Source organism: Ochotona princeps, chromosome 6 (genome assembly GCF_030435755.1).
Source record: "Ochotona princeps isolate mOchPri1 chromosome 6, mOchPri1.hap1, whole genome shotgun sequence".
Taxonomy (NCBI): domain Eukaryota; kingdom Metazoa; phylum Chordata; class Mammalia; order Lagomorpha; family Ochotonidae; genus Ochotona; species Ochotona princeps.
Window position 1 is genome coordinate 74,774,756 of NC_080837.1, and position 15,475 is coordinate 74,790,230.

General features: G+C 46.6%; 1 protein-coding gene across 2 annotated transcripts in view; it reads left to right on the forward strand.

Annotated features, from left to right (window-relative positions):
• HERC2 (HECT and RLD domain containing E3 ubiquitin protein ligase 2) overlaps nt 1-15,475 on the forward strand; it is a 189,026-nt gene that overhangs the window by 11,335 nt on the left and 162,216 nt on the right. For both annotated transcript variants that reach the window (XM_058666516.1, XM_058666517.1), the window contains exon 3: nt 8,696-8,810. In XM_058666516.1, coding sequence (XP_058522499.1) covers nt 8,696-8,810 — 115 coding nt within the window. The remainder of the gene's footprint in view (nt 1-8,695; nt 8,811-15,475) is intronic.

Genomic DNA, 15,475 nt, shown 5'->3' on the forward strand with positions numbered 1-15,475 from the left:
GTTGGCATCTGCCAAATAGAGGGTAGTACCTCAGTTCACGTGGCAGGCTTTTGTTTCCCAAAGTCTGCATCTGTGCAGTGTTGCTATTTTCAGCATCTGCTTTTTGTCCCTGTTGCCTTCTGTTTTTCTTTTTTTCTTTTTTTTTTTTGTTTTTTCAGTCATATGGTCTTGTTTTTTTTCTGTTAGTATTTTTGTTGGAGTTTCAGATACCTAGCTCACATACATGAGTTTTTATGGTTAATTTGAGGCTCTGGAGGATACCTTCTTCCAAATAGGGTGTTTTGGATTGTAAGTACTGGCAGTTTCAGGTCTGTGTGATTCTTTGGGAATTTAGACAGTTCCCTGTGAAGCCTGGTCTGCTTTACCCTTCTGCACTCCTCCTGGCTGTCCATTGGAGTTCTGGCTTGGAGTGTTTATCAGGCTTCCATCTCTTGCTGGACCCTGGACCTTGAGCTCCAGCCTGTGTCTCAGTCCTGGAGTTCCTCCAGAAGCTCTGCTCAGCTCTTGCTTTCCACCATGCTTAGTTTTTCTTTTGTGGTGCCTGTTTGATGTCTTCAAGTAGATATACTTTGTATTTTTGGCTGGCTTTTCCAGTTCTGATTTTTTTGGGAATTGGCATGTTGTCCTGTGTTTAACAGGTGGTAGTATGTTTATTCAGGACTAATAAACAGCCATATAAGTTTAGTCAAATGCAAATACTGCCACAGATTACATTTTAGAAAAAAGTTTAAATATATAAAAAATAATATCTTCTATAAATTAAAATGCCATGTATGCATTATTTGGATTGTATTATGTGTTTGTGATTATGAAGTGGTTTTTTAAAAAAAAATCTTAAAGAGGATTTTATTTGAAAAGCAGAGTCAGAGACGCGGAGAGACACGGGGCGAGAAAGCCTGAGACTTCACTCATTGGCTTATTCCCGAAATGCTCGCCATCGCCAGGACTGGGCCAGGCCGAGCCGGGAGTCTGCAGCTTCAGCTCCCATATGAGTAAGAAGCCAAGTTCTTGGACCATCTATTGGTGCTTTCCCAGAAGCATTAGTAGGCAGCTGCATTGAACTTGAACCAGCACTTACATGGGGTGCTGACATCACGGGGTTTCACCCATTTCACTGCCAGTACCAGCTGAAGCAGTGTCAATCTAGTGAATACCTTAAGAGTCTGTTTGCCCAGTCGTGTTTGATGTTTAAGTATTGCTGCCTCCCCCAGGCTTCCTTACTGCAGATTTTGGTGTATGTTGTAGTGTTGTGGAACAAAGGGCAAGTTTAGAGCTGAACTTTCCCCAAATTTCATCTCTGTCAGCTTTGATGTTGTGTGATCTTTGGTAGACTAGTTGAACCTCAGAACTTCAATTTAGTGAGCTACAAAAATGCGTCTGTTAGTATCCCCCTGAAGTTGTTTTATAACAAACATGCCTTTACTTGCTATATCACTTTTTAAAAGATTTATTTATTTTTATTGGAAAGTCAGATATACAGAGAGAAGGAGAAACAGAGCAAGATCTTCTGTCTGTTGATTCATACTCCAAGCCACAGCAATGGCTGGAGCTGACCCGATCCGAAGCCAGGAGCCAGTAACATCTTCTGGGTCTCCCACGCTGGTGTAGGGTCCCAAGGCTTTGGGCCGTCCTCGACTGCTTTCCCAGGCCACAAGCAGGGAGCTGGATGGGAAGCGGGGCTGCCGGGATTAGAACTGGTGTTCATATGGGATCCTGGTGCGTGCAAGGCGAGGACTTTAGCCACTGGGCTACCACGCTGGGCCCCTTGCTATATGGTTTTACAAGTGTGAGATCAGAATGTTAGAGCAGGGCCTGGCGTGGTGGCCTAGTGGCTAAAGTCCTCACCTTAAACACGGCGAAGTTCCATATGCGCGCCAGTTCTAATCACAGCAGCCCCGCTTCTCATCCAGCTCCCTGCTTGTGGTCTGGGAAAGCAGTCGAGGATGACCCAAAGCCTTGGGACCCTGCACTCATGTGGAAGACCTGGAGGAAGTTCCTGGCTCCTGGCTTCGGATCGGTTCAGCTCTGGCTGTTGCAGTTACTTGGGGAGTGAATCACTGGATGGAAGATCTTCCTCTCTGTCTCTCCTCCTGTCTGTATATCTCACTTTGCATAAAAATAAAGTTAAAAAAATCTTAAAAAAAAAAAGCATGTTAGAGAACATTGGAAAAGGGTACTAAGTCCAAATGTGACTGATTAAAAGCATGTGTGTTGTCTACCAAAAGCTTAAAGACAAAATTTCAAAAAGTGCATTATCTATTGAGAGCCGTTATGTAGACAAGTAAGTTAGAGACAGTTGTCCAAACCATTCAATTTGCAGACCCAAGTGGTTCATTTCCTGTCCAGCCTCTGTTCTTGCCAATGTCACAATGACTTTCCTGTTGTCCCTTGTCCTTGGGCTCTCATGCTGGCCTCTGTCCTCCTGGAGCACTCCTCCCGGGCTTCCTTTCCTGCCTCTCTGCAACCTGGCTTATTGCTGGCTTCCCCCAGGGAAGCTTGCTGCATTGCCTCCCTAATGTTCCCCTACCCTTCGTGTCCTGTAAGATGCCCCAGCTCCTGTACCTCGGGCGATGTTTCCTGAGTCTTTGGTTCCTGGGAGGCCTTGAATCCCGCCAGGTGTGCAGCCTCCATCTTCCAAGAACAGGATTCCCGTGCGCTTACACTCCTCAGACTCTTCCTCGGACGTTGCCCATGGGTTGGGAGCGTAGGCTGCAGGAATCTTCCTTATTTCCATGTGAAGTGGTTCTTCTCTTAGATTTAGTCTTAAAATGTTTCCTCTCATTGCTTTTCTCTTTTTTTTCCAAATTATTAATTAAAAGAGAGAGAGAGACACACACAAACATGCAGTGATCTTTCTTCTGCTGGTCTGTTTCCCAGATGCTAGGGCCAGCCTGAAGCCAGGAGCCCCGAAATTCAGCCCAGAGTTCACCCTTGGGTGGCAGAGATGCAACTGCTTGAGCCATCGCAGGGAGCTGGGCCGAGAAGCAGGGCCAGGTCTTGAACTCAGCGCTCTTCTGCATGGGGCGTAGATGTCCTGTTCAGTACCGGGCAGCTCTGTGTGTGTGTGAAAGGACTTCACCAACCACTGATATTTCTCCGCCTAGATTGCATCCCCAAATCCTGATACATGGAGCACAGGTAGTCTGGAAAGGTGCCAGTGCATGCCGCGTAGGGTGGGCATGGAGCCTGCTGTCTGTGTCCTAGCCATCATGTCAGGCTTCTAGCTGACTCCTAAATTTGAGTTTCTAGTCTTGAATACTGCTGAGATCTAAGATTTACATTTACGCTGGAGTGTGTGCACATGTGTGTGCATGCGCACGGGCACTGAGGTAGAGGGTTTACCCCTCGGTTTACCTGGAGTGGTTTGTGCAAGTGTCAGTGACTGTTCTGGGAAGATGGAAGCTGCACACCTGGCGGGATTGACGGCCTCCTAGGAACCAAAGACTCATGGGAACATCATCCGAGGTGCAGGTACTCAGCCCTGGGAGTTCCCTGTCTCATATTTTCTCCTGTCACTTCTGATCTCAAATAATTATACTTTTCCTTGTCTTGGGTTAGGTTTTTATTCTTGGAAATTGCCTATTAATTTTCTAGTTTTAGTTCCCCCTCCTTTTAAAAAATATTGACCTATTTAACTTAAAAGTCATAATTTGAGAGAGTGAAGAGAGTAAGCTTCCATTTGCTGGTTCACTCCCCAGAAGGCTGGAACAGCTGGAATTGAGCCAATCTGAAGCCAGGCATCAGGGGCTTCTCCAGATCTCCCATGCCATTGCAGGGTTGCAAGACTTTGGGTCAAATTCTGGTGTTTTCCAAGGTGTAAATAGAAAGCTGGGTTGGGATGTGGAGCAACTGGGACTTGAACTGGTGCCCATATGGGATGCTGGCACTGCAGGCTGAGGATTAATGTGCTCTGTCACCGTGCCAGCTCCGGTTTTCCTTGTTTGTAGCCATTGCATTGGTCCTGAGTTGATGCTTGAAGATATAGGTTCATATATTCCTTTGCCTAGAGATAGTGTGTAATTCCTAGAGAATGGCACGTGTGCGGCTGTCAGTGTGGGCCCTGTTTGTTTCTCAGTCTGCTATGCGCTGTCTTGGAGACTGGGTGTGTACCATACAGGCTGGTGACAGCTGCCTTTCTCTTGCTGAGATCAGGTGAGCACAGCCTTTCCCTTCCTTTCTTTTAAATCTCAGAGGCCCGAGGGAGGAGTTTCTCTTTGCTCGTTAACGGGAGTCATCTGTTTCGGTTCCATGTATGTTTATGGCAGTCGCCTTTTTAGTGATGTGGACAGATAAAATGGTGCTGAGAGAAAGCCGCTTGTTCTATGAAAACTAAGTCGTGTGCTGAATTGGTTTTCTGTTGCTATGTGACAAGTCCCTAGCCACACATTTAGCAATTTAAAGCAACACTCATCTGAATCGTGATGGTTTTTGTGAGTTGGGAGTCTGGGAGACTTCACTGCTTCCTCCTCTGTAGCTGGCCCCACGGGGCTGCTGTCAGGATGTCAGCGTCTAGAGCTTGTGGGCAGATCTGGGTTCCTTGCAGTGCCAGGCTGAAGATGTGTGCTCTTAGAGGCTGCGCTTTTTCTCAAGCAGTTTAGAGGAAACCTGACTGCTTGCTTCTTCAAGGCTTAGTGAGAGCATCTGTTGGGGATGGCTCGATCTGTTTTCAGGAACTTCCTCTCACCGGATCAAGTAGGCCTATGCAGAGAAATCTTCCTTTTTGAACCTAATTGCATTGTGCGGAGTCGGCTGACCTTTTCTTAGAAGAGGCAAATGCTAGTCACAAATGCGACAGCTCGCTGGGATCTGGTTGAGTTTTGCTGATTACAGATGGTTTGGGTAAATATAGGATGCTAAGATTTACCTTGAACAGGTTGGGTAGGTGGGAAAGTGTTGTGAGAGTTAGAGAAAATATCTTAAAAATTGGAGTGACTTCTCCACTGAGATGGCTCACACAGTGTCCTTCAGCTGTTGCTCTTTTTGGAGAGACCGAGCTGGAAGAGAGCAGCTGCTCTCTGTGGGTGCTGCCCCCCAGAGCGATGGCCAAAGAACGAGTTAGCGTTGTGCGCAAAGAAAAGGCCCTGGCCTTCCATTGGAAGATGAGCAAGCAGAAACGCCTCTTTGAATTTTTTTGTGGCAAAGAAGACCGCTTCTGCTGCCCTGCCCTCTGCTGAACAAGGGTCTCCTGTGCACATCTGAGATGACCCCTTGGCCATCCTGCTGGCTTTGGGAATCCTTGTCTAATTTACACTGACGTGGGAGGAGGCCATTTTTATTTTCACTTTAAATATCACTGTGAATTCATGTATTTTTACTCACTTTTGTGGTTCATTATAACGGTTACATGTTTTCTTGCTCAACATTATTCTATATTTGACCTGCAGTCTTTGTCAGTCTTTGAGCATTTGTGTGTGTGTGTGTTGAGATATTTTAGGCTCACTTCATCTGTATTGGCCCTTGATCGGCCTTTCGCTGCCAAGAGCTCTGCTTGCTTGTCGGGAAGTGACATTTCGGAGACCAGTGTCTGCACGCTAGCTGTACTCACTGCTGTCATGGCGTCTCTTCTACGAATGAAGCACATACGTGTATTCAAAAATACAGTTCACAGCAAGATTTCCAATTCAGCTTTTTAAATTTTCAACATGAGAGTTATACAGAGAGAAGAAGAAGAAGAAGAAGAAGAAGAAGAAGAAAAAGAGAGAGAGAGAGAGAGATTCCATCTGCTAGTTCATTCCCCAGAGGGCTGCATCAGCTTGCGCCAGGCTGAAACCAGGAGTCAGGAGCTTCATCTGGGTCTCCTACATGGTGCAGGGATGCAAACACAAGGTTTCTTTGTTGCTTTTCCTAGACCATTACCAGGTGCTGGATTGGAAGTGGAGCAGCTAGGCAAAAACCATTGGTTTTATGGGATGTGGATACAATGCTGGCTCCTCAAATCATTAAAACAAAAATTTTTTGGATAGTGTTCCTTTTGCTTGATGAAATTAGGACATATTCTAATAATGATGAATAAGATTCAAAGATCCCTTGATATCCTTTTAATACGTATCATTTAATTGCTTGAATGACTAATTTTTTAAAAGATTTATTTATTTTAATGGGAAAGTCAGATATACAGAGAGGAGGAGAGACAGAGAGGAAGATCTTCCATCTGTTGGTTCACTCCCGAAGTGGCTGCAACGGGTGGAACTGAGCTGATCCAAAGCCAGGAGCCAGGAGCTTCTTCTAGGTCCCCATGAGGGTGCAGGGTCCCAAGGCTTTGGGCCGTCCTCCCTGCCACAAGCAGGGAGCTGGTTGGGAAGAAGGGCTGCTCGGATTAGAACTGGTGCCCATATGAGATCCTGGTGCATTCAAGGCGAGGACTTTAGCCACTAGGCCACGCTTCGGGCCCTTGGTGATATTTACATAATTGATCAGAGTGGGAAGGGTCGAGGATCAGGGGATAGTGGATGAGACCATTGTTTATACATTTCCTTCTTGTATTTCGGGCCAAAGGGTTTCTAGAGGAGAAGCCACTCCCAGCCTCCCAACTGCCGCATTACCTGGAGGATGGGAAACTGCCACTCAGTGTCATCCCAGGGTCTCCATTGTGGAACATTTTCTGAGGGTTCTGCTCATATGTTTTCAATAGTTCCGAGATGCTGCTGGTATTGCTGCTCCACGGATGAAGAAATCCTTCTAAGGTTGACTGGCTGTCATAGTCCACCTCTGAGTCTTCATTAGCCCAGATGTTTGCTGTCAACTTCACTGGGGTTGTTGATCAATTTGTTCTGCCCTCGATCCTCAGCAATCCAGTGGGTGCTGCGGCCCAGCCCAGCCCTGCCCAACACATTCTCAGCCCCCACATACCAAGGGGGAATCTGTGGCCCAGTCAGAGAGACCCCCCAGTAACTCTCACTGGACTGGCCCCCCAGCTCCAGTTCCTGTGCCTGTTAGCATGTGCAGTGGATTGATTTTGTCTGCCCCACATCCCATTGAAATCTTGTATATATACATCATTGGGTCTAAAGCCTAACTCAACCCAACCAACTGTAGCCCACACTCATTCCAGTGGGTGCTACCACTTGTCCAGCCAAGCCCACCCTCAGCCCTGGTTCTGATGCTCACCAGTGGGAATTGCAGCCCATCAGAGAGGATCCCGCAACCTCTCCATAGACCCACTCCCAGCCCTGGATCTTGCACTCTCCAGGTGATTCTGCAATCTAGCTCGACAGATGTGCCCCAGTCCCAGCACTTGCCAGCTGATGCTGTGGCAAAGCATGACCCGCCTGTCCTTATTCTGGCTCATGCCTGTGTCAGTGGATACAACTGGATACCCCAGGCTGGCTCTTTGCTTAACCCAGTTCACATGTAGGCTAATAGGTGTTGTAGCCCTCCCCAGCCTGATCTGTCCCCAGTTCCAGCTCTCATGCTCACTAGCCTGAGCAGTGGCTCAGCAGTGGGGTCCTCACTACTCCCCTACCAGGCTCACCCCCCTACCCTGGTCTTGTTTGTACTGGTGGGTGCAGCAGTCCAGTCTAGCATGGCCCGTCTCACCTCAGTATTTGCTGGCAGATGGTGCAGCCTGGCCTGGCCTGGTTAGCCTCTGTTCCAGCTCTTGCTGGCTGGGAACTGCCCCCTGCCCTCAGCCCCAGCCCTAGTGTGAACTGCTTGGTGATGTGGCCAGACCCATCCTGTCCTGCATCCCATCCCAGTTCAGATATGCCTCTGTGTGTGTGTGTGTGTGTGTGTGTGTGTATGAATTGGCACAGCCTGGCCTGCCTCATACCTGAGCCATGTGTGCTGGCAGGTGCTATAACCTCTGAGCTGCTCCTTGCTTTGGTTTTTGTGCTCCCCTGCAACTAGGCTCCCCTGTTGGACGTTCTCTCAGTGGCACATCTCATGTACACTTGTGGGTTAGTCCACCTCCTGTCCTGGCAGGAACAGTGGCCTTTCCCAACTGACCCATTACTTAGCCTGGTTTTTACTGTTGCATGTGACAGTTAGCCAGTCCTGGTCCATGGCCTGACATGGCTCTCATGTGGCTTAGTGGGAGCGGAAACTTAGCCCAGCCCATCCTACATCCACTTGACTCTTCTGAGTACTAGTGGATGCTGGAGTCTAGCCCGGTCTGGTGCGTACCAGACCCTGTCCACTCCCATGCTGAGGAATGCTGCAGCATGTCCAGCTGAGACCATTACCCCCATTCTGGCTCTCTTGGGACCCTGCACCCACGTGGGAGACCCAGAAGAAGCTCCTGGCTCCTGGCTTTGGATTGGCTCAGTTCTAGCCATTGTGGCCACTTGGGGAGTGAAGCAGTGGATGGAAGATCTTCCTCTCTGTCTTTACTTCTCTCTGTAGATCTGACTTGCCAATAAAAATAAATAAAGAAAGAAGATATGTATGATATGCTTACACTCTTGATTTCACTGTGTCTTGCTACACCTTCCTGTCTCCCCATAAGTAATCAATGTTATCAGTTTTGACTTGTCTTTATTGCATGTGTGTGTCTGTGTATCTTTTTCAAAAGTTAACATATTTCTTGGGTGGTTTTCATGAAATGTTAGTTTTGAATGGATTATTGAATAAACTGTTTATTACTGTGCTGTTGATTGATAGGTTGAATGAGATAGCAGCCCGACCCTCATATAATTTTTTAAAAATTGCAGTGCTGAATAGGAGCACTCTGTAAATTTGTCTTGTTTATCATTTCCAGCTTGCATTCACGAGAGATGGTTTGTGTGGTCTGTGGAATGAAATGGTTAAAGATGGAGAAATTATATATACCGGGACTGAGTTAACGCAGAATGGAGAGCTTCCTGCTAGAAAAGGTAACGCGCCTTTGACTCTGACTATTATAAATTGCATTGTAATGAAATTCTACAATGTTACAGAAAGAAGTATTTGAATTTGTTAACTTTGGTTATTGTTACCCAAAAATTAGTTAACATTACAAGCTGCCTGGATTTCATGTTTTAAATGGAAATTGAAGACATTTTCATTGCAAAATCACCTGCCTGCATCTGTAGTGGTCACCTCTGATCTTTTGTGTGCAGGTAGCTGTTAGTATTTACTGTTTAAGTTTTTGTAACAAGTCTTCCCTTGGCTAATTATTATTACTTGTTGTGAGATTAAAATGGAGCTGTTTATTCCTGATATCTTTTGTTTCCTATTTAACTCTTGTAGGAGTATATGATACACATTTTGGAAACTTTAGGCCTGCCCTGGGAATACCAGACACACAGTCCTATTCGTGCCTGTGGTTATGAAAACTCAGCAAGCCCATTGTTCTTGACCTTGACAATGTATCAGAATATCCACTGAAGCTTGGGAAAGAAATGGCTGACTGTACCCAGCTCAGTTGAGGTCCACTGCTAAGTTTGTTGATCACTCTACTTGAAAGTCACCTAGTGGATGATACTGCTGTTCAGAAAGTTTTTCTGTTTCTTGTTGTGGAATAAATCGAGATGGTGTCTACTTAAAAATGTGTGGGAAAATTATTAGTAAACTCTTATCCATTGCAACACCTAGCAACAGTGTTTTTTTTTTCTTCTGATATCCTTTTGAGATTTCCACATGCATGGGAATAGCTGAAGGATGTGTGCAGAGAGTTGCTGTGAACCCCCCTCCCCGGCCCTGTGACCAGTGTTCGGGACAGGGCTCCTGGTCCCAAAGCACTGTGTTCATCTATCAGTATTTCTCACCTAGCTGCCTTAGACACTTGTTGTATATTGTTGAGTTTCCTTTCAGATTTTGTCTTCCAGGCAAAATGTATGTACATTGAAATGCACACATGAGATGTGTACCTTTTAAGTTTACTATCCTGTAACTTTTGGTGAAACGGAACTGTGTCCCGTTACTCTGGCCCGGGGGCTCCCTGATGCCTGTCCTGGTCCACTGCTGTCCTCACTGTGTGGCGGCAGAGCGGGTGCGCTCCTTCTGCGGTGCCGGCCTTGCTCCTGGTCCACTGCTGTCCTCACTGTGTGGCGGCAGAGCGGGTGCGCGCTTTCTCCTGTGCCGGTTTTGCCCTGGAGCCTTGTGCGCATGACGTGACGGAGTCACGAGTGCCGCTTCCTGTCTGGCATCTTCTCACTCTGCGTGCTGAGTTTGCCTTTCACTCTGTTGTTTTCTTTCTGTGTATCAGTAGCTCATTCTGTGTATTTAAAAATGCCTTATGTTTCTTCCTTGCCCTGCAGTGTTTATTAATAAATTAGGACTTTTTTCAGGGTGTTTTTCATCAAATACTAGTTTTGGAAAGTCTTTGAAGAAAAACTGTCTGGAAAAATCCAGAGTGTGTGTACATGTGTATAATAGTTTCTGTTTGTTAATTGATTTGAAAGGTAGAGAGTGCATTTAGGGTACTCCTCTGTGCTGCTCTATGACTGCACGACTGTCAGTGGCTCATACTGGGCTGCTGGGAGCTGGGAGCTGGGAGCTGGGAAGTCATCAGGTCTCCATATGCATGGCAGGGGCCCAGTTATTGGAGTGGTCACTGTGGCCTTGCGTGGGATGTAGGGGCAGGACGGTGGGGTCAGGAGCTAGAGCCAGGCTTTGAACCCAGGTGCCTGCATGTCTTCCTTCTTTTCCTTTTCCTTGTTTTCAAAAAAAAAAAAATTGTGAGGTTTATTTGTTTGAAAGGGGGAGTGACAGGAAAATAGAAAGGGAGAGAGAGAGAGAGAGAGAGACAGATGAAAAAGAGAGAGCTGTATATTCTTGTGTACTTTCCAAATGGGGCTGAAGTCAGGAGCAGAAACTGTGACTGGGACTCATAGTGGGTGCCAGGCACTCGGGCACTCCAGCTGTTGTCTGCCATTACTCAGGTACCTTAGCAAGCTGGAGTGAAAGTGCAGTAGCTGGGATTCAAACTGGCATTTGGAACTGGGGTGTGGGTGTCCTTGGTGTGCTTAAGGCATAGCACTGCAATGCTCACTCCTTCTAGGCTAAGGGCCGATTGCGAATCTATGTTTTTTTATTCATCATGGTTTTTTTTTTATTTTCAAATATTTGTCTATTTTTATTGGAAAGGCAGATTTACAGAGAAAAGGAGAGGCAAAGACTTTCCATCTGTTGGTTCAGTCCCTAAATGGCTGCAATGGCTGGAGCTGAGTCCATCTGAACCCAGGAGTCTCTTGGGGGTTTCTCATGTGGGTGCAGGCTTCCAAGACTTTGGACCACCTTCTGCTGCTTTCCTAGGCTGCATGCAGGGAGCTGGATGGCAAGTGGAGCAACCAGGACATGAACTGTTGCCCATATGGAATTCTGGCACATTCAGTGCAAGCATTTAGCCACTGAGCCATTATGCTGGGCCCTATTCAATATATTTAGATGATTGTTTTAATTGTTTAAAGATCCTGATTAGAAAGGAAAACAGAATTGTCCTATTTATTGATTCCAACTGGGTGGGCTTCAGGTGTGACATTTTTTGGCATTTAGAACAATTTTTTACTTCTGTCCATTGATTCACTCCCCAAGTGACCACAACAGCCAGAGCTGAGCCAATCTGAAGGCAGGAGCCAGGAACCAGTAACATCTTCTGGGTCTCCCATGCTGGTGTAGGGTCCCAAGGCTTTGGGCCGCCCTTGACTGCTTTCCCAGGCCACAAGAGGGGAGCTGGATGGGAAGCAGAGCTGCCGGGATTAGAACTGGCACCCACATGGGATCCTGGGGGGTGCAGAGCGAGAACTTTGGCCACTAAGCTACTGTGCCATGCCCCAAGCTTCACTTTTAAGACTGTGTATTTTATGTTGGTTCTATTGTAGTTGATTTTGAGGAAAATACAGAATGTAGTAGAAGTTCCGTAAATGTAGAGTTTTCATTTCTTTGCATTTTTCTTTCTGGTTTCTGAGTGTTTTTCTCTAGAGCAATTGATTGATTCACACACAACCATGTTTGGGTGGGTTCTTACTGTTGTGCAGTTTGAATATTTCATAGTTTTTGTCTGAGAAGTAGTGGTTTCTGTAATTTGTACTTTCCCTTGGGATTCACTTTCCATTCCTTCATTATCACATCCAAGATTTCCTGGACCTACAGGTAAAGAAGGAAAACTACCCCCAGGCAGACATCTTGTGGTGAGCAGGCACCTTGCCACAGGGGACAAAGCTTGGACAGGCAGCCCTGCAGGCTTTACTTTGTCAAGTTGTTTCTTAGTGACCTCATTTTAGGGCTCTTTATGTTTATTGTTTTAAGGAGAGAGAAAAAAGGAGAAAATTGGATTTTAATAGCAGGGAGCAAAGCTAGAAATTGAAGCCAGTCCTTCTCTCCAGCTTTCCCGTGACTCCTGCCACACTGCAGGCACACCTCGTTGCCCTCATGCCTGCCTGTAGTGCTATCAATCTTAGTTGTATTTCTTGGATTAAAAGAGATATGTATTTTTTATTTATGATGATGCAGTTTTGTAGGTGTAGGGTTTCTTCCCTCTGCTTCCTCCCCAGAGAACATTAATGGTTTCATTATATGTTATGCCAACCGATAGCTTTCCTGCTGATTTTGTAGCTTTTTTTTTTCTCTAAAGAAAGACATTGAATGTGGCCTTTTCTTTAAGCTAATCTTTTGTAGGAAAGAAGTGAAAACTCTGTGAAGGTGTGTCATAGGCTGGCAGAACCTCATGGTACTATACTAGCAAGGCTGGAGGATGTCTGAGGGAGGAGTTTCTTGGGAGGGAGCAGAGGCTGGCTTTGCCCTGGTGCTCTGAAAGGGCAAGATGGATGCGGGGGGCCTGGTGTGGCAGCCTAGTGGCTAAAGTCCACACCTTGCATGAATCCCATATGGATACTGGTTCGAGTCCAAGCAGCGCCGCTTCCCATCCAGCTCCCTGCTTATGGCCTGGGAAAGCAGTGGAGGACGGCCCAAATCCTTGGGACCCTGCGTCCATGTGGGAGTCCCAGAGGAAGCTCCTGGCATCAGATCCGCTCCAGCTCCAGCCACTGTGGCCACTTGGGGAGTGAAACAGTGGGTGGGATATCTTCCTCTCTGTCTCTCTTATATCTGCTTTTCCAATAAAAATAAGTAAATCTTAAAAAATAAAAGATGGGTGCAGGGCCACCAGCAGATGGGTATGGTGGGGCTGGAGGCAAATGCACTTGTTAAAATGTGTTCTTGAACCTGTGTCTTGGGACAGGTGCCCGCTCATACAGTGGTCACATACCATTGTGTACATTAAAGTTTGCAAACCCCTGTTACAGAGGAACCCTGATGTTCGCAGAAGTGGTCTAGCCACCTTGTCCCAGCAGTGGGAAGCTCCAAGAATCAAATTTGCAAACCCTCGACCCTAGGGTTCTCTCAAACTGCCAGTCACACCAGGTCGCTTTGGTGTGGTGGGCTCCGCTCCCTGAGGCTGTGATGCTGCGGGTGGGCGAGTCCTGGGAATTGGCCTTTCCAGCACATGTTCAGTTCATGCTGCTCTTTCTTTTCACAGTGAGTCATTTCAATTGCACAGACCTAGTCTATTATACTGGGTTTTTGTGACCAGAAAGAAAGGAAAGGAACTTCCTTATGCACTCACTAGAAAATAGAACATTAAAAAAAGAACAGAAAAAAAAAAAAAGAACAATTATTCCAAACCAACCACACTTAGATTAATTGCTTCTTATTGTTTGCATTCTTAAGTCCTTTCTGAAAAGGTGAACTTACGCTTGCTATTCTCTCTGGGTATAGCTGGTATGACCTTGAAGTTGTGATGTTGTCCTCAGCTGGCATCTTTGCCCTTTCAGCTCGGCTTTCTTCCTGCAGGGTCGGTAGCTCTCTAAGGCTCCGAGGTTATTTCTGTCTGTTTTGACTTCTGCTGCACCAGATGCTGTGGGGTGAGTGTGGAAGGAAGGAGCTGAGAAGCCTGAAAGCTCTGGCTGGCTGTTCATAGGTCCTCACAGTACTGAAATGGACAGGAGGGAAGTCTGAGCAGGGTAGGGCTTTTAGTGTCATGCCCACGTGGGATTTAGAGCCTGGCAAGGCAGAGAGGCCTCTGCTGTGGTCCAGGGTTGCCGTTGCCCTCCTGGGAACTACTGTGTGTTTATTATATAGCATCCTGCTCATGCCATGTCTGTCTAGGGAGGTTAATTTTCATTTTGTTTTAATTGATAGATCTATTGTAGTTCATAAGTGTTGGGCAGCTGTATTGAAAATGGCAGCAATGAGCTAATCGGGGATAAGGTGCATCCCAGTGTCAGTTTTATTTCCAACCTTCCTCCTGCGTGGATGTGGAGTCTTGAGTTCTGGGCTGTGGGAACTGTCCTTTATTATCCTTATATTGGAAGTGCTTAGGACCCCTGGGGTGTGAGAACATCTCATCAGCATTTCTCACAGCTGACCTGGGCCTCGGGCAAGCCTGGGCTGTGCCGACCGTGCCTGGTTTGCCATGGTCACAGGGAGGAAGCCCAGACTGGGACTAAGAGGAATTTTTAATTGCTCACCTTTGTCGTTTCTAGTACCTTCTTGCAGGTGGCATGAGCCAAGCAGGTGAAGTTTACTTTCCTTCACACCTAGGTGTACTGAATCTGCTCACTAGTTTTTTACTCCCTTTCGTGTTCTGGCATAACCAGACTTTTTTTTTTTTTTTTTTTTTTTTAAGGCAAAAATTGAAGTTCCAGAACTGCTCACATTTCTGCTAGCCAACTACAGATTCAGGGCTTCCTGTGACTTCCCTAACATGACGTGCCCAGTGCAGGAGAATAGGTTTATTGGTTTATTCTAAAACATGCCACTCAGGAATGGCCAAGTGGGAGACATGTATAGGGCAGGAGCAGGAGTTGGGAAGGGTGGCCGGAGCGCCGTTCCCTGTCCTGACCTCCACCACTCGGCAGCTCAGCAGCTGCAGGTGCTCGGGGGATTGTGTAACCCAGACCCCAGCTGCTTCCCGCCTGCTTAGAAGTGTGGAAGGAAGTTGCCACCCTCTCATATTTGTCTGGTCTTTGTGGTGACTAACCTTTGTCCAGGAGCTACTTGGCTCCAAATACATAAGAATTTTAGGAGTTCTGCATAGGGAAACTGAGAGAAAGTCCAGATTTTTTATTTTTAAAAGTATTCCTTTATTTTTACTTGAAAGAGTTTAGAGATGGAGAACAGAGATCTTCCATCCGCTGGTCTGCTGGTTCATTCCCCAGATGGCCACACTGGCTGAAACTGGGCTGGTCTGATTCTGGGAACCAGGAGCCTTTTCTGGGTCTCCCATATGGGTGTAGGATCCCAAGTCCCTGGCCATCCTCTATTACTTTGCCAGGCTGTTAGCAGTGAGCTGGATGGGAAGTGGAACAGCCAGAACATGAACTGGTGCCCATATGGCATGTGGGCACCGAAAGCGGAGGATTAGCATGCTGTGCAACTGTATTGGCTCTGAAAGACCAGATTTGTATTTGTGTTTGCTATGGCTAATAAAACAGGAAGTATGGATTTGAGCATTTTAGTAGAGCCCTTGAGGGCACACTGTGTTTTCATGTACATGTTTGTGAACAGGCGGAAGGTGCCTCTGCTTCCTGCTGTCGTGACAGCAGGAAGAGACAAGTGT